Genomic DNA, 22,347 nt, shown 5'->3' with positions numbered 1-22,347 from the left:
CAACTAGTTTTTTTGGGGGGGAAATAAAGAAAAAAAATTATTTCCCCCCCAAGGCATGAGGCTGGGTCGGGGGAAGCCCGAGCTTCCCCTGACCCCAGCCCCCAGAACAGGCTGCTCTCTGCAAGCCGTGGGAGCCCTCCCGTGGCTTGCGCAGAGCTACCCGAAGCCCCGGCACGACTGCTGAGCGGGATAAGAGGCAGCGCTGCGCAAGCCGAGGGAGCCCTCCCGTGGCTTGCGCAGAGCTACCAGAAGCCCCGGCACAACTGCTAAGCGCGCCGGGGCTTTGGGATAAGAAGCAGCGCTGCGCAAGCCGGGGGAGCCATCCCGCAGCTTGCGCAGAGCTACCCGAAGCCCCAGCACAACTGCTGAGCACGCCGAGATAAGAGGCAACTCTGTGCAAGCCGGGGGAGCTCTCCCGCGGCTTGCGCAGCGCTGCCTCTTATCCCGAAGCCCCAGCGCGCTGAGCAGTCACTTCGGGATAAGAGGCAATGCTGAGCGAGCCAGGGGAGCCCTCCCGTGGCTTGCGCAGAGCTACCCGAAGCCCCGGTGCGACTGCTCAGCGCGCCGGGACTTCGGGATAAGAGGCAGTGCTGCGCAAGCCGGGGGAGCCCAGGGGGAACTCCCGCGGGCTCCCACGGCTTGCGGATAACTTCCTGAAGCCTGGAGAGGGAGAGGGGTCGGTGCACACCGACCCCTCTCGCTCTCCAGGCTTCAGCGAAAGCCTGCATTCGCCCCATAGGACGCACACACATTTCCCCTTCATTTTTGAAAACCAAAACCAATGTTCTTATAAAATTAACTTAATCCTTTGGCTACAATTATTATTGTGTTGGTTCTCAAATTATGGTTTGACACTGTAGGAATGAGTCCTGTGTCTGTGTGTGCGCATGCCCCTTTCCTCTCTCCTGGTCCCACAAGCTCCTCTTCAATTAGTTATTTCCTAATATGATCAAAGCATAGTTTGCTTTTATGTCAAACTCACAAAACATGGGTTACACATGCCCTCCAAACCAAGACTGCAAAACAGCTTCAGCTTCAAACCATGTTTTGCGATGTTAGTTTGGAGGGCAAGTACAAAACAGTTTTACTAGTGAAACATCAAAATATGGTTTGTTCAAGCCAAATTACAACTGAAGTACAGCATATGCATGGTGGGGAGGGAGCGCGTAACCGCTGCTCTTTCCTATAGCATCAAACCATGATTTAGCATGGCATCTGAATGAAGCCACTATCAATTAGGTAACAAAAGCTGCAGTTCAGTTCATATTAAGGTTGCTTAAATCACATTGATTTCTATGGGATTTGAGCTGCAGAACTGGAGCCCAAATACGTGTTTTGCTGCTATAGATGAATGCAGCTATGAACTAGAGTGGGTCAAAAGGTCAGTATCTTGGGCAGCAATTATTTGAATTTTATCATCTGACACTGTAAACTGTTAGCGTATCTAGTAGGCTGTAATCCCCACCTCAGGATGCTACAGTCAAAATCATGTGCCAAGGTAGCAGAACCCAAGTGTACAGAGCAATTTCTATGTAGTCTCTTTTAACTTGAGTCTACAGGGAGCTTACATAAAATCAGAATTTTTTTGCTTCCCCAAACTGACAAGAACTCAGAAAAGCAGCCGAGAAGCAATTGTTCAATTGTTTTCTTTCCATTTCATGCTTTGTGACTGATGATCTATATTAGTTCCGTTTTTAAACTTTTGACATCCTATCCCATATTGAATTCCTTCCACTGAACAGCTATTTATACAATGTTAAAAGTTTTGAGAAACATCGAGGCCTTTAGCAAGAAATTCTGAAATGAGATTTTAGCAAATCAGACAATTCTGGAAATGACTGAAAACAGCAATACATTTCCAGTCATATTTAGTCATGAAAGAGAGAAAGTAACAGAAAAACTATTTTCTTCTCTTGTTGTTATTGAAAGATTCCACCATTATTTTCTCCTTCTTTGCAATACAAACAAGGTTGGGGGGGAAAGGTCACCCTTATTTTATGTGATCCTCACAGGGAAAGGAAGCAAATTTAGGTCCCCAAACAGAGGTGTGAGTTCGCCATTTTTTCAGATGTGTGTGTTGAACTTTGCTGCCATTTGAGGTGCGTTCTTCTAACCCTGAATGTAATCAAGAACAACACACACACAAAAAACCCCCTAATATTTCCACCTCTTCTTCCTTGCTCACCTAGGCCAGAAAGAAACACAACCATAATTCTCCTCTTCATCTGACCCCCAACTTCTTGTCGACTTAATCACACTGATCCTTTATATAATAGTATGGCAATGTTATCAACAACTGTGATTGCCCTATGCCTGTTTTCTTTAATGTATTAAGAAAATATGTTTGAAACTCTTAATAGAAATACAAAAACACACAACAAAAACCAGGGTAACGTTGTTGCATATAATTTGGGGAACTGGACTTTTATCCAATAATCACTTATGCTGTGTGTGCACGCATTGAGTCCCTTCTCTTGCTAGACTTCCCTGTTCATTTCAATGCAGTGAAATGTTAATCCTTTTGGTACAATCTCAAGAACTGGTATAAAGCGTTGGAGCACCCTCAACTTTGAATGTTCTTCAGTGCAGAAAAGGGAAACTACCTGTCTCACAAAATGCAGCCCTAAGAATAATACGTTTTAAAATACATTATTGGTAAGTGAAAGTTTTAATTTCATTATGCCAAACCACCGTGTGTGTGTGTGTGTTGTGATGTTCTTAATTATTGTGTACAATTCCTGCACTTATTATGTTCCTTATTGCCTTGAGGAGGAGGAGGAAGAGTAATTTTTAAGCATCCGATTTCAATAATTAGGGCAATATTTCTATAGCTTCATATTTACCAGATTTTTTTAAAAGTCAAAGCTTATTCTTTTTAACAATTTCCATTTTTTCCTTTTTCTTCGATATACAGCAGAGGAGTTTCGGTTCATATTTTATTCTCATGAAAGCACTGTATAGTTTCCCAATTCAGTGAGCTTTTATGTCATTTCAGTAGAAATTGATTTAGTGGAGTGGATCTGATTGATTTTGATATTTTTAAGAAGTCTACAAAGCTGTAACTTTGCTTTGGTTTCCCAACATAACTCACCTTATTTGTTATCCATTTCTCTGGGTGTTCTTCCCGGAAGTGTTTGAGCCCGTAACTCGATTGACCATATTTACTAGCTGTTTGGATTGATGGGACATACTTATCAACTCTGTGGCCTGAAAATGGCAAAAACCTGAAAGGTGAAACACATATATGTTTATTTAATATATTTTTTCATTCTACTAGTACAGGTCATATAAATCACAAGGGAACTGTACAATGTGGAAAGCATTTGTTTCGGTGCACAACCATTTTATACAGCCATAGTCTATCATTGCTGTTACATAGTTAATGAATGCCCCCCTTTACCTCTCCCCTATGCCTTTCATTTTGCATAGTACAGCTGAAAGTAAATTACACAGGAGCTGCTTTATAAAAACTTCACCATCTCAACAGAAATGATGGCAGTACAGGCAATGACCGATTACACTCCTGACTCCCACGTGTGCCAGTAGAGTGCGCATAAGCCTGCTCTGCCCCACCCCCATTCTGCTCCATTTTATGGCTGCTTCCGGGTCACCACGATGTGCGTAAATCAGCCATTGCCTGTACAGCCTATTCTGGGGCCAAATAATTCTTCAACAACCAAATGAGAGACCAGGATTGAAATATCACCCTTTGCAAACTTAGGGACAGCTTCAGGTATTTCGTTTTCTAAAGCTTCAGATCAATCACTAGAGAGAGCTGATTTGGATATGCTCCATGTGCTTCAGTTACTTCTGGTTTGGACTACTGCACTATGCTGGTCATGAGCCAGCCCTTGGAAAGTGTTCCCAACTTCAGCTGGTTCAAAATGCTGCTGCCGAAATTCTGATGATGATGATGATGACTACAGTGGTAGCTTGGCTCTTCAACTCCCGAAACCATTCAAAAACCAAGGCACGGCTTCCGATTGGCTGCAGGAGCTTCCTGCACTCAATCGGAAGCTGTAGAAGCCGCAGAAGACATTTGGCTTCCAAATAATGTTTGCAAACTGGACACATACTTCCAGGTTTGTGGCGTTTGGGAGCTGATTTGTTTGACAACTAAGCCGTTTGGGAACCAAGGTGCCATTGTATTATGAATCCTGCACACTGTTCCTGAGTGCATCAGAGGCAGAATGGAGGTGGGGAGGGTGAGCTGGCTGAGAAGGGATGCAACTCAGTGGCTTAGGATGCAGAAGGTCACAGGTTCAATCCCTGGCACTGCTGGATAGGACTCCTGCCTGAAACCTTGGAGAGCCAGTCAGTGTAGACAATACTGATCCAAAGCAACAGGCCCTCACGCATCTCCCCATTTCCTTCACTAGGAACTAGGTCCTGGTGGGGATTTCTCCCGTACCTCATCTACGGGTTCTGGAGACATGAACAGAATTCATTTTGTATCAAACTCCAATAAAACAACAGTGGTAAGCAAGGTAACTACCCCTTGTCTTCAGGTGCGGAGGTGCAGGAAAGCAATTTGACATCAAGAGAAGTTCTTGCTAAGGGGAAAAAGTTGGTTGTTTGCTCATTAGGTGAGGCATCAAATAGGATACCATAATACTGTAGTGAGAATAGAAGCGAACTCCCAGGGGCTGTGGGGGCTTTGGCCCCTACAATAAAATATTTGAGGGGGAGGGGGCCCCCCAAAGTTGATGGGCATTTTCATTCAAATAGTATATGTGGGACTGTGTCATGTGATCAATTACGCATTGTGTCATGTGATCGGTTATGCGGGGCAGGGCTTACCTGGGCCTCCAAAATAATTTATTTAAGTTGGCACCCCTGGTAGCAAGAAAGGGTAATTATGGTGCTCCCTGAGAGTAAAGGCATTTATGAAAAAGACTGTGGATCATACCTTAAATTATTAGATCACTGTCTGTACCATGAGGCAAAATGTTATTGTGCCCAGATATCAGAAGGCTAAATTAAGTTTTCATTTCCCCCAGATATTATACTGAACAGTGTAAAGTGAAAAAAGAAGAGGCCCTTTAAAAAAGATAGGAAACATTTATTTTCTTTTTCTTTTTTGAAAAGCTTCCAGTAGAAAGTTTTTAATGGTTGCGTACTACTTTTTGTGATGCCATCTGAAAAAAACACCCAATTTTCTTATTTTAACTGCTGAAATCTATTTTTAAATCCTTTACTGAAAGGATTTAATATTTCATCAACAGTAAATTATATCAATAAACCTTCCTTGTGGGGAAACAAATTGGTCTTTATTAGCATCTGGCCAGTCAAATTGCCCATAAAGAATTCAAAACCAAGGGCTCTTGAAAATTAACAAAACAAAAGCACAGAAGTAGCAGAGCTTTAAATTATACAAAGCTACAGAAGCATGTATATACTCATGGGGCAGGTGGCTTTCATATAAGACAGATTATAGCACTTCTAGGGCTAATTTGCACATGGGATGGACATCACACACAAAAAAAATTAATGTGGCCCCAATGTCCCTGAGTATACATAGGAGTTGCAGGAAGCCGGCTGCTCCACTTACAGTTTTTATCACTTCTGAATTGCATTTTAATAGTACATTTTTCTTTTGTTCAGACATGAAAGAAAATTGGCTCTCTCCAGGGATTGGATGATGACTGAAAGACAAGGCTAGTAGCAAAGGAATTTGCCCACGAATGCATGGAATTTAGGGTAGTCTTAATGCTCAGAACAAGGTGTATGTAAAAATAACTTTCTATAATAAGGAATACATTGTTAAGTGCTGTAAAACATCAAAGACAATATGCCTGGTTTATAATAGAAATATACGCAGATTCCTTTGTTTATAGGATTCTTTCATTTGGCATTTATTAGTAGAAATTCTTAACTTTATAACCCAGGAAAGCCTTGCATCTTGATAATAAAAGACATTGAGAATAGCCCCGATTCAAAACACAAATGTTTACAGAAAGTGAAGGATTTCATGATCTAATTATATATTGTGACTTGCATTAAAATATATAATGAAATGGCTTCCATCTTGGCAGATGTACTAGGGTCTTAATATTGGATTGCCAGAGCAAAATAGCACAGGAACTGTATTTAAATTTTGAGATAAAGTCATTAACCCAAACTAGGCTTTAGACTATCATAAAGAATTCAGACCTTCCTGTAGAAGATTTGTAACAACCTCAAGTCCTCAAGGTAGGACACAGTGAGCTCCTGTCATTTTAGAAACAAAACTGCTTGAAAATTGCAACACAAGAGAAATCAAATATAAACAATTCTGGTGATGGTGTACAGCGTCATTTGCGGCCTAGCAGTGTGTTTTGTGGTCATAATAAGATGGACCTCAAGGAAACAGGCTAAGATGGCAGGTTATAGGTTTTACTTAGTGGCCCTCAAAGAGAGAAGTTCAGTTTTGTGTGAGAGAGCAAGTGAGACTCCAGCATTATACCTCCTTCTCTACCAGTGCTCTCTTTCCAGTGCAAGACTGGAAGACTGAACTTGGTGGATGTACAAGCCAAGGCCTGAGTACCACCAGCTGACCCAAAAAGTCAATTCTTGTCCATCAGGCCCTATAAAGTCAGAGTCACAAACCTTGCTGGTTAGTTTGACAACTTGTCTCACTGTGTGAAGATTCTGCCTAACGGTCAGTCCTCTAGTTTGGCCCATGAACCACCACCTACTTTGGACTGCCTCTCTGCTTCTGACCCACTTGGATTGACAGCCAAATTCTCCTGGGTCCCAGAACCCAACTGTTTGGAACAGCCCTTCTCAACCTTGGGTCTCCAACATGTTGTTGGGCTATAACTCCCATCATTCCTAGCCAACATGGCCAGTGGTCAGGGATGATGGGAGTTGTAGTCCAATGACAGCTAGAGACCCAAGTTAAGAAAGGCTGGTTTAGAAGCTAAGACCTAGCATTCTGATAAATAATTTCTGGATTAATGACACTCATTTACTGATGGGACCATTGTCCTCACCTGAAGGATGTTCCTTAGGGGGCATGAGGACAACACCAAGGCCCACCCACTACTGGCCAATATATACATATATACAATGAATGAGCACATTAACAGTCCAGAGTGAAGCATGCACTGTGCAATGTTATGTGTTTTCTCTGCTATTTGGCTTGTATGCCTGTTAGGTTTATTACATGCAGTCATTTGAGTATCAGGTATTCTTCGACACTTGGCCAGAAGGCAAACTGTCACCCCAAGGGGTAGAAGAATCAAATGTTCTTGCTGAGCACCCTGGTAGGCTGCTAAGTATGGCCCATGGACCTGTATTCATTCCATGGGTTGAAAGTTTTGCAACCAATGCTAGAAGGAACTGTGTTGAGCCCTGCAAATCTTTTAAGAAGAGCACAAGATAAGAGCACATTAATGAAATGGTACTGCATTAGCCGCAGCAGCACATGCACTAAACTATAAAAAGTGTCTGATTTATGAAAGCATGTATTAAACGTTATTTAATTCCCATCCCTTCCAAGACAACAGGTCTAAGTCAATAGTTGTTTTCAGTCAACTCCCCTGTGCTAGATATAATTTTATGTGTAACAACTGAAGGCTAAAAAAAGAAAAGAGAAAATGAGTTAGGTTGTGCTTAAAGTGCCTCTCAAGAAGTCATATCTTTAAGAATTATTATTAAAAAACTTTACATAGTCTTATATTGGCTATATTTCCGTTACAAGGGTTGTTTTTGCGCTGCCTGCATTATGTTTTCTGATATAACACGAATAATCATTGGGCTGTTTTGGTTTTAATCCCAGTCTGCAGTAGAAGTAAAAGCAGCAGACAAATGCTAGCCCACTTCTCGTATAAAGCAAAAGTAATGAGACCTCTTCTTTGCGGACACATTCTAGAACTTCTTAATTATATACAGACTTATTATCTATATCCCCAGTGTTATAAAGTACCAGAACTTCATTAGAAAAATTAAGCTGGAAAAATGAAGGCACCACTTTGTAAATTTCCACTGGAAATTAGCTAGAAGAGGCAGAGGAATACTGGATCAAAAGAGGGTAATCATGCTTAACTGTGCCCTAGAGCACCCGCATGTATAATACGATTTGCACAGTAACTACCTCTCCTATTACTGCTTGTTTGGAGTATTCTGTGTTAATGGGGTTAGCTAATTTAGTATTTTAACTTAAAAAGGCTCTGCTGATTAATAAATGTTGCACACTGTGCTAGTAATTAAAATAAATGGAAGAGTTACAAATAGAAGTTGAATTGTTAAGAAAACATTATCTGAAAATATATGATAATCCCTGTTTATCATAATACAATAATAGTCCAGAAAATATGCAAATTGCTCAAGTTGCAAAGCATCTGACAAACTAGACATAACTTGAAAAAAGTTTTAGATGTGTTAGATTTGCAAGGAATAACATTCAGTGCCTGTTTCCATAACTGCCCGTGCTCTTCAAACTTGTAAATGAACACTCCAAACCTCAAACACCCTGATTAAGTGAGAGCAACACATAACCAGAAGCTAGTTTCCATAAATGCATCTTTTGCTGTATTGGGCACAGTGCAGGTAAAGGGGTTCAGTGCATATGATTCCCAGAACTGGATGTATATAGTTCCCTACACTGGGTTAGAAGTCACTGGCACAGTGATTTGACAACACTGATTTCCTGTTCTGGAGGGCTGGTGGATGAAATCCAGGTCAAGAAAGCCCCATGGGTAGATTTAGGTTTCCTACACCTTGAGATCAACCGTATTATCAAAAGTAACAGTGTCAATAATATTTTGAGTTGCTCAGCACACACATGAATCTGTATGTGGGTAGGTCACCTATCAAGCAATTTGGGCACTGTAAAACCTTACAATTCTTCCATTACCATATAGTCATAAAAGAGAGAATGATGCAAAGTTAAATTCCCGCACTTCCAAGCCTGGTACTTTGCCTGCACAGCTCCTGTTTAAGTTACTAATGCATGTTTATTTCAGTTTGGTAAATGAAACTTGCATCTGTGCTGTTGTTGGAAGTCTCGGCTATCCATGCTGACGTGAGTATATGAAGGGTCTATTAAATGCCCTCAGCCCAATCTTATCAGATAATCTTTACATTCAGAGTTTAGTCTGTTAAAGGAAAACATTCCAGTTTTCAAGTACTTTTCAAATAGGCAAGTTGCCTTGGCCTACAAGCATACCAAGCTTCACTGTTCCAGGTGGTGTGGAATTACCTTAATTATTTCTCAGATGCAGCCACAGTAAGGAAGCTATTATTGAACTATGCTGGAGTGGGGTTGGGCAGGTAGAGCCTGCTGTGAAAGCTTGCAAGTATTTGGTGAAGAAGTACGAAGCAGTGGAGTTCTCTTCTGGCCAGGAGTGTCTGATTTGCTTGACTAAGATCAGGGCTGTTCAGTGGTTTGTCATCTGAAGCGGCTAACCTAACTACTTAAGTGGGATTATTACAGAATAATAGCCCAATCCACAAATCAATCAAGATGAAATGGACTTGGTTTTAAACTGATTTAGCCCCATTGACCTCAACTCAGCTAAACAAGCTTAAATCCAAGTATTTCAGCTTTCCTGGGTGAATAGATCAGGGCCTAAGACATTTGAAAATCTTGGTCCACGAAATATGATGCTTAGATAGACTTATGCTTAATGGTTGCTTTTCAACTTTTCAGAATCAACAGCTTTTTTGAGTCTATCGAGCAACAGCAAAAGATATAAAAAGAAGAGGCACAGTGAAGCGAAAACAGGAGGGGAAAGCAAGCAACTTACACTTCATCATGTACACGGTTTCTCCACTCTTCTTGTTTAATTTTTTCTCTGGCAAGCTCCAGTGAAACGTTTGAAGCTGCCACCTGCACAGACGGTTCCAAAGGCTTATAGCGTTGCTGCAACACTTCAACAGGATCACGAAATGGGCCCTGAAAGGTACAGGAGAAGACATGCGTTCTGCACTGGGGCTGTTCCTCTTTGCTTTGATTTTTATTAGCAGCCTAGCACTGATGTCTCTGTATCTAAGAGTAGGCTTGTTTCTCTCTCGAAAGCTAAATTTGGGTTTTGGGTCCTTACCTAATCTTGTGATAATTTTCTATAGATTAATAAGTAAGCTTTTATCAGACTGTAATTATATCAATATAATTACACATTTGATGAGTTATCACAAACAGTGGAAGAAGTGATGAATCATTTCTGAACTATACCATTCTAGAGTTAGCAGGGGCTTGTATGATTGAATATGCCTCCAAATTATAGCAAACACACAATCATGTGAGGGAGAAGAGCCTTTTCTATGTTAGTTTCCTATGTGGATAAATAAATTGGGTGCTGGGTGGGCAGAATTTGCTATATGATCTGCCATCAACAGTCTGAAGTGCTCCAGACATAGAAATGTTGACAAGCTAACACTATGTTTGTGGGAACCCAGACCATTGATATTTGGTAAAGGTTTTTTCTATCCAGTGTTTTTTAAAAGGGTTACCCCACCTCTTGCCTTTAGGTAGTAAGTATGAATGTACCGTAAATATCATTAGCACTGTAACTCAATACAATTTACAGGCAGCTGACTATTGCTGAGTTGCCAATTACAGCTTGTTTTCCTTTTTACCACTGTTGTCCTAACACTGAAGTAGTGAAACAATCTCACCCAAGAAAAGGAGGTAGGGGCAACAATCTTAATCATGCCTCTTATTCTGAAGGATCTCTTTCTTTAAATAGGTTATCACTAACAAGCCACAGCTGGAGTTACTGCAAGAACTGAGTGAAGACTGCAGGGCTAATAAAAAGAAATGATTCACGCCTCATTTATGTTCACTTATGTTTTACATTAATAGAAACCAATAATAGGAACCAGTTACCATAAAAGTCACGGACCGTAAATAACACAAATGGCAAATAAGTATCATCTAGTACTTTTCACAGCTGGACAGAAGGATTGCTATATTTGAAAGTTGTTAATGGATTTTTATTGGAACTTTACTTTTTAAAGGCACAGCGCCCCAATTGCCAGGTCTCCTGTAAAGAAGGAAGCAAGTGATCATAGCAGTTATTCATTGTGCCAGGATCCCCCTCCTTCATTTCCAAAAGGGTTACGCCAAGAATAAATTTATTTTATTGGGACCACTACAGAGCTTTTAAAGGTGTGAAAAAGAAATTTAAACGTTTATTAGGTTTCACACGAGTAATGAGTGCAATCAAGTAATTGACTCAAAATAATGCACATTATTTGCTTATGTTATCTAGAAATTTGCAGTTAAAAACATGAAATGGGGGAAAGAATTAACCATGATCTTATTTAGGTGATGATAGTCCTTTAAGCACAGAATGGGGATTCAGTGTAAACAGTAAAATAGAAGACTTACATTGTTTTCCATTTCAAAGTTCTCACTTAATTCCTACCATCTTGCACCCCTGCTATGTTTTGCTGTTATGGGAACAATCCAACATAGATAAGACCATGCTTTACTGCAGAGGCATTTAAGTGCATGCGGAATTGCATTTTGTCATCAAAATACAGCAATCTCCTTATGAGTCAGGGATCTGATATGCACAAACCTGTAAGTTCTTTCCCCTTAATATTATGAAAAAGGGAAGTTCTATACACAGAAAAAGAATGCAGAGTGGCCTCCACTGGAATGAATGGGGAAGTCCATGCTTACAGTAGCTTTTGATATGTAAATGTTGCATACAATTTACATGGCGTGAATGTTGCATACAGCGGCATTCCACTTTAAAGCAATTTGCCTCTACACATGCATTGGATGGAAAGGATGGGAATTTGGGATCATAGTTGATAGCATGATGATGTCAACCCTACAGCTGTGAAATCTCACTTTGGGGGTCATTAAAAAACCAACAGCTAATATCACAATGCCATTACCCCAAGCTGTGATATAACCATATGTGGAGTGCTGTGTACAGTTTGTGGTTGCCTCACCTCAAAAAAGGTAAAGTTTCAGAAAAGAGTAACCAAAATTATCAATAAAGTTCTAAATGATTTTTCATGGTGTGGAGAAAGTAGGTAGAGAAAGGTTTTTCTCCACCTCTCATAAAACTACCAATTGGGAACCATTGACCTAGAGTAGCGGTTCTCAACCTGTGGGTCCCCAGATGTTGTTGGACTACAACTCCCATCATCCCTGAGCTCTGGCCTTGCTAGCTAGGGGTGATGGGAGTTGTAGTTCAACAACATCTGGGGACCCACAGGTTGAGAAAGGCTGACCTAGAGGATAAGACAATCAATGGCTACTCGCTATTGGTCACAGTATGAACAGGATTTTGGAATATAGTTTGATCCAGAAAAGCTCTGATTATGGTTTGGAGGCCAATTTTGGTAACTCAGCCTGAGGTCTAACAACAGTATCTGATTCATACAACTTCTTGCACACCAGATGAGTGTACTATCCTGAATGTTTATGGATAATAACTCAAATGATCCAAGAACCTTAGCATCTGATCCTATCCGGTTTGCCTTGCATAGCAGGCCATAAGGGGGAAAGGAGAGAGAAAATAAAGCAATGTAGATGTTCTTAATTACCTTTAATAAAGTGACAACTAATTTCACAATCTTTGTTTCCAGCGTTTTGTAATTCTAGTTAATTCTGTGATAAAAGTCAGAGATCTGACAGAATATATATCAACAGAATGAATATATGTGTGTGTGTTACATACACACACACACACAATATTTTCCCATATACTGCCTGAGAAAGCCAACAGATAGTTAAATGTTTAGTCTGAAAATTTGACATGAATACAAACTCTTGTTTTAACACTCTCCTTGAGCACATTTTGGTATCTTAACGCTCACATGGGGCCTAATGTGTAAGGTACACAAGTTTAATGTCAAATGCTGCTGTCACTGAGTACTAAGTCACAAGGAGGGCTAGCAATTATAAATCCCTCATTGTCACACCACCAGACCACTTTAAGAACAGGGCATTCTGTTGGATTTTCATTCCAGCTGTTTCATCAGCTCAGACCAATGTCCTTTCCCAAACATACACCTCTAAATTGTGTTGTCCAGGGATTTAGCCGTGTGACTCCCATTAACATCAATGAGAGTCGCACAGTTAAATCCATGCACTGTACTTTGAAAATTTACTCCACAGTGTACATCCCAGGGCACTGAAAGGATTAAAGTATTATACAGTAAATTCCCTCTTCAATGTGCAGGGAAATAAGTAGAAGTCTTCTCTTTGTTCTGAAAGGCTTTCTTGTGTAAGTTTCTTTGTCTGTGTCTAAACTGGGGGGGGGGGGGGGAATGCTCCAAAGTAGCCTAAACAAGAGAAAGTTAGCAAATCAACACGTAGTATAACTGTATTTTGGCAAATTGGAGGCTAGTGGAGATACTCCATCTACTCTAGGGAAGAGACTAATTGATTTTAAATGGCCATTAACTGTTATAACCAATTTCAGTGAGTTCAAGTTTGCAGCAGGAAGTAGTTACAGAAACAGTAAGATTTCCACTTTGATTTTAAAATATTAAGGAGATCTTTACACAGTATAGGGAAATATGTACGCCTTAGAAATGTATGTTGCCTGTTCATTCTTCTACCCCTGGTAAATTGATCTTTTAGTCAGTGGAAATTAACACTGCAACTCAGCTGGATCAGCAGCAAATGACATTCTAAGTGAACATTGGGTGAGTGGGAGGAAAAAAGGAAAGATGAAATTGTCATCACTTCTGTTATTTTGATTCGAAGATTGAAAATGGTACTGGGCAAAAACATTTTGAAACACTGATGGGACTCCTTCTAGGTACTGGAGATAACTCAACGTTTTGTGAAACCTTCACAGGACATGCAGAGCTCAGGGTATGAAGGGACTGTCTTATTCTCTTCTGTGCTATGGAATGCCCCACCGAAGAATGTACAGTGGTACCTTGGTTGCCGAATGGCTTGGCTCCTGAACAAATCGGCTCCCAAACGCCGCAAACCCGGAAGTGAGTGTTCTAGTTTGCAAATGTTTTTCAGAAGCCGAACGACCGATGTGGCTTCCGATTGAGTGCAGGAAGCTCCTGCAGCCAATCGGAAGCCGTGCCTTGGTTTTTGAACAGTTTCAGGAGTTGAACGGACTCCTGGAACAGATAAAGTTCGAGAACCAAGATTTCACTGTACTCATAGCCATCTCTGTGAGCAGGGACAGGGATAGTCCATTCTCTTCAATGCTTGGGAAAGTTCTGTGGTTTAAGTATGTGGAACTTTCTCCCACAATGAAATGAATGTAAAGTTCCATTCCCATTAAGGTTGATTAAACCAGATCTGAATAAAACAACAATTGCAGCCTGAGAGCTATTATATATACAGTGGTACTTCAGGTTAAGAACTTAATTAGTTCTGGAGGTCCGTTCTTAACCTGAAACTGTTCTTAACCTGAGGCAGCACTTTAGCTAATGGGGCATCCCACTGCCACGCCGCCACTGCACGATTTCTGTTCTCAGGTTAGCGGAGTCTGTGACCTGAAGCGTCTGTAACCCGAGGTACCACTGTACAGGGTATGACTAACATCTTTCATTTTATGTGGCCATTTAAAACACATGGTCTCTCATAAAGATGGAAACAAAAATCTTTCAGACATTTCATGAATGTTTGTCCTAGAATAATGGTCAAGAACAATGAAATCAATGAGATTAAACATACTTAACACTCTGTAGCTGTGGCTGTTATTGGGAGTTATTGATACACAATACCTGAGGTTTTTGTCTCCCAATAGGAGGAAGAGCTGGCTCTCGTTGGAAGCCAAACAAATCAGAATAAGCATTCCAGTGAAGATCAACAGCATCCTTTTTGACCTTTTTCTTCTTGGGCCTCAAAGGTTTTGCTTTCCTTAATTCCAATTCCATTGGATCTGGTGATTTCCTGTAGGGCGAGTTGTATATTCCTGCAATCTAAAGACACACCACCATTTATGTGCATTGCTTCAAAATTTAGATAGTTTAGATAGCAAATCAAACAATGTATCATTTATTTATATTATTTATTATAAATTAGTTATTACATGCTTTCAGAAGACAAGCTCACCAAGAAATCTGAAGATGATGGAAGTATAATACATATTATACATACTTCTTTTAATATTTATTTTATTGTTCATCTATTGTACACTGCACTCATATTTTACATGATGGTGGTATAGAATTACTGTTATAAATAAATAAATCACTTGGGGGTTTTATGTATGTGTATGTAGAGTTTTGTTTGATTTTCACATTTCTTCCTGCAGAGAACCTTTCCCATGTTATTTGCCATAGAACACCTGTAAAGCTCATCGAAATGCGCTGTAGATTCAAACAAGACATTCTTGGGTGATATCCAATGTTAGAATAGACCCTCTGAAATCGATGGACATAATTGATTCAGGTTTCATTGAGTAAGAGTACTAGCCTGAATTTGACTTAGTTGGATATCACTCATTGGTACACCAACTGTTGTATGCTCTGAATTATTGACACGGAACCACAAATATATCCTGAATGCTGGATGCCGTCCCAGGAACTGCATGCACAGCACTGCTTCTGTACATTCAGTTTTCAATACAGCGGGGGATGCTGCTTCCATGTGGTTTTTCATATGGCACTACAAGCACACCCAAAAACCTGCATCTACACATGCCACCTCAATGGGTTGGGAGAGCTGTGGGATGTGTAAGTCATCTAATCAGCGCAAAGAAATTTTTTCAAAAGGATTATTGATATGTTGTTCCCAAAGAGCCATTTTAGAACAATCGTATCGGCCTGTTGAAACAAGATTTATGCAGGTAGCATAATTATCTTTTTAACTGTTAAGCACTGTTGAATAAGAGAAATGAAGAAAGCGTTCGAACTGAGCTGAAGCAGATGTAGAGTCTATGTTTATATTGTTGCATCTGCTGCTGATTTCTGGCTCCTAGGGAAACTTAAGAGTCCAGCTTCTCATAATGTATTAACCTCTTGGGAGTGAGAGGATTGAGTGCTCCTCAATTAGCTGTAATGCATTTTTCATTAGTGTGTCCCACCGGGAAATTCAAACTCTTAGTGTCAAAAAGTTAAGCAAGCTTTTATTTATCTATATCTATATATTGCTGTTCAAATGTATGGAAGACTCCTATATGCAGAGAGATAATTGGACGGGAAGATTGGCTGTTTATTGAATGGTAAGGACATAAACTCATTAGCTTTTAATTACGGGGAAAATGCTCCAACTTTTGGATCATTTTGTCTTTTCCTGCCGCTTTTTGAGTCCTATGATATCCTTTTTGTGATTGGCTGACCAGAACTCTATGCTACATTCTAAAAATAGTTGTAGATTTGTATATAGTCACTATAATCCTGGCCGTTTTATTTTCAATCCATTTCCTAATAACCTAGATATAGCAAGGAATTTGCCTTCTTTACCGCTGCCACAAACTGCACTGATGCTTTCATTGAACTGTCTATAATGACATAAAGTACTTTCTCCTTGGGTTAGTCATTACCAGTTGACACACCATCAATGTATATACTAAATCAGGAGTATTTTGTCTCAATGTGCATTGGTTTGCTTACACTCAACCTAATTTCCCATTTTATTGTCCATTCACAAAGTTTAGAGAAGTCCTTTTGGAGCCCTTCTATATCTTCTTGGGTTTCCACCATCATTTGGCAGTCTTGGGTACCTCATTGTTCACCCTTGACTCCAGATAATGAACTAATAATTTAAACAGTGTCTGTCCCACTACAGATTTTTCTGTTTACTTTGCACCACTTTGGAAAACTGTCTATTTAATCCTAGTCTGTCTATTTAATCTATTTTCTGTTCTTTAACTAACTGCCAATCCATCAAAGTGCCAATCCTCATATATAATGACTGTTAACGTTGCTCAGCAGACTCTGGTTAGTGGCATTGTCAAAAGGTATTTAGAAGACAGAGTAAAAGTGTCAGTTGGACCATTTCTATCACTAAATGCTAAGTGAAATTCTCAGATGGTTTATGAGACAGGGATTCCCTTTGCAAAAGCCATGCTCATTCTTCATCAGCAAGGCTTGTTCTTCTATATTTAAGAAACCTAGCTTTATATTTCTATTTCTGTACATTCATTTCCAAGTTCTATCCTGTCACCACTTGAATATCATGAAACACTTAGGTCATCATCTCTAAGAAATCCCTGGGAAAAATCACGCCAAACAAGATACTTCCCTACTCATATCCTTTACCTGTGTAAAACTGATTAAATAATTGTTTAGCGGTCATCTTATTATGCTGTTCATATTCTGCCCAGAAAAGTTGGGGTTTGGCTTAAAAATAAGTATACTTTTTAAAAAGCAACAAGAATACAGGATGATAATAGGCAAACTGGTTTCTTCTAAGTGATCCTTGGCTTTAACCTGTATTTACTTTCACCTCCCACACAGCAACAAGGGTATATACAGTAGTATATTTTGTATGGTGTCCTGCCAACACTGGTGTTAATGTTTTGAGACATGGCAGCTTTTGCTCATGTTTAATTCAATGGGAGAGTTATTCCACTGAAACCAGTAAGACTTTAAAGTACTCAACAGTAGCTGGATGTTACCCTTGTTTATACTGCATTAGCAGAGCAATCATCATGCTCCATCCTCAGCTCCTATTCTGCAGAACAGTAAACTGAATAGTTTTATCTGAACATGTAAAAACATGTATAAATGAACAGACCTATGAGTTCCTCTGTAAATATCCCCCCTTTGGTTTAACCTATGGTGACAATACATAACCAGTTTCCTTGCCATCCACCCATCTCTGCTCCCCAACCCCATCCATCCATACAAAAACCGACTGGCGTTTATGCTCTCAAAAACCCCAGGGTCATTCCCAACATCCTGTTCGTTCATTTTCATCACCCAGTATAACCAGTTAGAAAGTCATCAGTGTTACTTTAGCAGGGTATCCAATGCTAAAGTGTGCTTTCCAGCTTTATTTCTAAATAGTACTATAGGTTATTCCCAACCCCAACCCCCTTTCAAATCACATCTAGTCTATGGAGAGCATGACACATTTTTCTGTATCCATGTTTTTCGCAAGCGTCTCTCGCAAGGGCCTCTGTCAAAGCTGGCTTTCTGGGACTTCATTTTCAGGAACAATTTTCTGAAGTGACAAACACTATAGGGAAATCTGTGCTAACTGTTAAAAAACCTACAACTGAGTTATTTGCAGTACTGTCATGCTAACTTCCAACTCAATAAGACCAAAGAAACCTCTGGGGGAGACTCTGCTAATAGCTTCTTACTGACCTCCTTGCAATACGCCCTTCTGCTGAATAGTGGCCCAGTGGTGAATATGGCAAATGAGGTGTGAAAGCTCTGTGTGTGTGTGTGTGTGTGTGTGTGTGTGTGTTTTAAGGCTATGATTCTGACTTGCTGCAAAAAGGGAAACTGAGCTCCACAAACTCTCTCTGCTCTCTTGCCCTGGAATTCTTTTCTTCATCAGGCCTTCCACCAGGAAAACCCATGCATGACCCAGAAGTATTATTAATTTTGCCAGATCCCAAGCATAGGAGTGCATGTGCCATTTGTTACCCAGCCACCCTTAGCATTACATTAATATTTTGAATCATTTTCATTTCTAACAATGTATCATTTTGCTTTCTTCATATAATTTTTAATCTTGGTAATTGAGAATGGCATGCAGAGGGCACAGAGAAAGGTTTTGCTAGGAAGGATCAAGCTCGTGAATTATATAAATATCACATTTTAAAAAAAAACTGGAATTTTTTTCTACATTGAGCAGTCACCCACAATTTTCTTTTGATAATAATCCAGTGTCATCACTTAAGGTGATTTGCTACTGTTGCATTTTTTTTTACAGATTCCTGCTGTCAGATACACCATCTACAAATGGTATCAGGCACCCACCTAAAACAGCTTTCCAAACTACAAGTAATCCCTTTCCAATGCTTTTGAAATCAATCCCCAAATTAAAATGCTCCCTGTAGATTAACTCCTGCCAATAGCTCTGCAGCTGCATTCTGGACCCTTATTTTCTCAACTATGTTCAAGCGTAGTTGCACATTGTTGTTGTTGTTTAGTCGTGTCCGACTCTTTGTGACCCCATGGACCAGAGCATGCCAGGCACTCCTGTCTTCCACTGCCTCCCCCAGTTTGGTCAGACTCATGTTTGTAGTTGCACATAAAAAGCACTGATAAAATCTAGTTGAGAACTTACCAAGGCATGTATAATGGTGGTTAGACCTCACAAATCCAGGAAGGGTGCAGTTGGTATATATAGTGAATTTGGAAGAAAGCATTCCAAGACAGAGTTCAACCTGAGATTCAAGATCAGTGTTGGGCACACAGGTAGCCCCAAAAGGCAAACAATATTACTCTGTCCAAAATGGGTAAGTCGACCACGATATTGCATGACAGCCTGATCCCTAGATCCTTCCCTTGCAAAGCACTAGCGTGTTCCTTAAAACTTTTTGTGTGTATGTAATCTATTCAACTTTCTTTGTTAAACACACAGAGAGACGGAGAAACAGAGAGCGCATTTCTTGAAAAAAGAAACCATAAATGTAGAAGCATGAAGGAGAGGTGTGAAAGAAATATTTGCTGGAAACAGAATTGCTGAATCAACACTGACCAGTGCACTTCATCATAATTATCAGGACATACTACTGCCAGGGGATTTATAAAAATCCCACTCAGCAAATAATTGCCCTGCTGTTAGGAGATAGTCAAGAGTGTTAACACCCTGTCACAGTCCAGCATTTAGTAAGATATTCAACATTCAATTACTCTTGTGGGGAACTGAAAAGAAACATGATATTTTTCCAGGTACTGCAGTTAATGCTTCCATAAGAATTCCTGTGAACATTCCTGGTAATGTCCAGATGGAGCAGAGAGCTCTGGTGGCCTCTCTCTGTGTCAAGAGGTGAAAGAATGATTTGGAAATTTAAATACACACACACATACTTTGAAAATATTGCAAAAATAAAGAAGTGAATGATTCCATACAGTGTAATCTCTTTGTTAAAAATAATACCAATTTCTTTTAACTACAATCAGGTGTATATGTGCATTTTGGAATGGCATAACCAAGGATCTATTATAGATTAGCCTCAAAGAAAAAAGTTCATACTTCACTGTAGAATTTCTAAATATTATTCAAAGATTTAAAGAACTCACAAAAGAGAGCCTTTGGTTAAGATTTTGCCTTCTAGAACTTAAACAAATGACAACCATCTGAACAACTTCAGTGTAGCTGTGAGTTGCAAGGAAGTCTGACACCTGTATCAGATTTCTAAATCACACACTCAATTCATGCACTTGGACCTAAGTCCCAAGTGAGTTGTCTTAGAATTGTGGTGTGTCAACATCTTAAATTCAAAAGGTTTGGCTTAACTGGGTTGGGATGTACGTGGAAAACTGATTTCTTATGTGCAAGAATCTTGCAGTGTGAAAGGTCCTCTTGAATTTAATAATTTTGCTTGAACAAGAGGCAGGAAATGCTAACCTATACTCTGCAGGTCTGTATACAGTATCAGTGATGTTTTACTTATCCATTGATGAAATGCTGTAACTGAGGTCCAGCATTATTCCTAAAGTACCTCCATTTTGGCTAGGTCATTTATATATCTCCATTTCTTTAATAACTAATTTAGCAGTATTCATTTTAAATTATTAAACTAAGCCTTTAATATGAATCATTCACTGGACTCCTTGCTCTGGGATTTCCCCTTACAGTGGTGCCCCGCAAGACGAACGCCTCGCAAGACGAAAAACCCGCTAGACGAAAGGGTTTTCCGTTTTGGAGGCGCTTCGCAAAACGAATTTCCCTATGGGCTTCCTTCGCAAGACGAAAGCCCATAGGGAAATCTCCAGGGACAGCGGGGAAGTGCAGCGAGTCTTCCCCACTGTCCTCGGACCTCCTCCGAAGCCTGGCGATGGGGCGGAGAGCTCTCCGCCCCATCGCCAGCCTCCTCCGAAGGCTTGCGGTGGGAGGAGGGCTTTCCTCCCTACCGCCAACATTCAGAATGCTGTTCTGAATGTTGGCGGTGGGGAGGAAAAACCCTCCTCCCACCGCAAGTCCCGGGAACAGAGGAGAAGCGCTGCGCGCCTTCCCCTCTGTTCCCGGACCTGTCCTGAAGGCTTGCGGTGGGAGGAGGGCTTTCCTCCCCACCGCCAACATTCAGAATGCTGTTCTGAATGTTGGCAGTGGGGAGGAAAAACCCTCCTCCCACCGCAAGTCCCGGGAACAGAGGAGAAGCGCTGCGCGCCTTCCCCTCTGTTCCCGGACCTGTCCTGAAGGCTTGCGGTGGGAGGAGGGCTTTCCTCCCCACCGCCAACATTCAGAATGCTGTTCTGAATGTTGGCGGTGGGGAGGAAAAACCCTCCTCCCACCGCAAGTCCCGGGAACAGAGGAGAAGCGCTGCGCGCCTTCCCCTCTGTTCTCGGACCTGTGCTGAAGGCTTGCGGTGGGGAGAAAAGCCCTTCTCCACACCGCCAGCCTGGCAAGCGGTCTCCATAGGAACGCATTAATTGATTTTTAATGCATTCCTATGGGAAACCGTGCTTCGCAAGACGAAAAACTCGCAAGACGAAAAAACTTGCGGAACGAATTAATTTCGTCTTGCGAGGCACCACTGTACTTTATGGACTCACCAGTTGTTCTTTCTACCAAAAGAGAATAACGGTGCTTTCAAGATACCCAATTTTATGGGAGCTTGATGCTAACAGGATAATCGGGTAGTATTCGGTCAAAGCAGATTGGACCAGACCTTTGGACAGCTCTAAGAGTTGTCAAGACAACTGCCGAAGATGTTGTCTCTAAAGGGACTTATAGCCAACTGAAGCCTCATGTAGGCCAACTAGAGTTGGTTTGTGGTAGGTGCCATCTCTCTGAAGGAGCTGGCTGGGTGGTCCTCCTCTTATTTTGCAGATAGTTGTCTTCCAGGGGGCTCAGCCATTTATATCTTAGGACCAATTTATCTCAAGGAGTGCCCCTCTCTGTATTGTTGGTCCTTTGATTTAAGAATCCTGCAAATATCAGGCTTTCTCAATGATGGCACCCCAACTGTGGAAATATCCTTCCCCCAAAATGTGGCTGGTGCTGACAGTTATAGTTTTTAGTGCCAGCTGGAAACCTATCTTTTTCACCAAGACTTTGGGGATAGTGTGTGATGCATGCAGGCATCCAGAGAGACCTGGATTGTCTAAAATGGGACAGATGACGTGAGCTGCCTTTTGTCATGCTAGTGTTAATAGGGAATTTTTAAATCTGACTTTATGCTGTATTTATGGTATATTTTTATTATTGTGATCCACCCTGGAATTGTTTGGTGATGAGAGGTAGGAAATAAATTTTACAAACAAAATAAATAAATCATCTGAAAAAGAGTTATGGCGGCAGGGCTGTGTCATCTGGCCAGGGACCCCTGACCATTAGGTCCAGTCGTGGACGAC

General features: G+C 40.7%; 1 protein-coding gene across 1 annotated transcript in view; it reads right to left on the bottom strand.

Moving 5' to 3' along the window:
* The window catches only part of SPATA17 (spermatogenesis associated 17), a 73,816-nt gene that overhangs the window by 21,041 nt on the left and 30,428 nt on the right, over nt 1-22,347 (bottom strand). The window contains 3 exon segments of the mRNA XM_081904283.1: nt 3,092-3,224; nt 9,732-9,880; nt 14,647-14,844. Of these exon segments, the coding sequence (XP_081760409.1) occupies nt 3,092-3,224; nt 9,732-9,880; nt 14,647-14,844 (480 nt within the window).

Source organism: Podarcis melisellensis (genome assembly GCF_964234715.1).
Source record: "Podarcis melisellensis genome assembly, chromosome: 3".
In the NCBI taxonomy this organism is placed as follows: Eukaryota; Metazoa; Chordata; class Lepidosauria; order Squamata; family Lacertidae; genus Podarcis; species Podarcis melisellensis.
The sequence above is the reverse complement of the archived record's forward strand: the minus strand, read 5'-3'. Positions and strand labels throughout refer to the sequence as shown.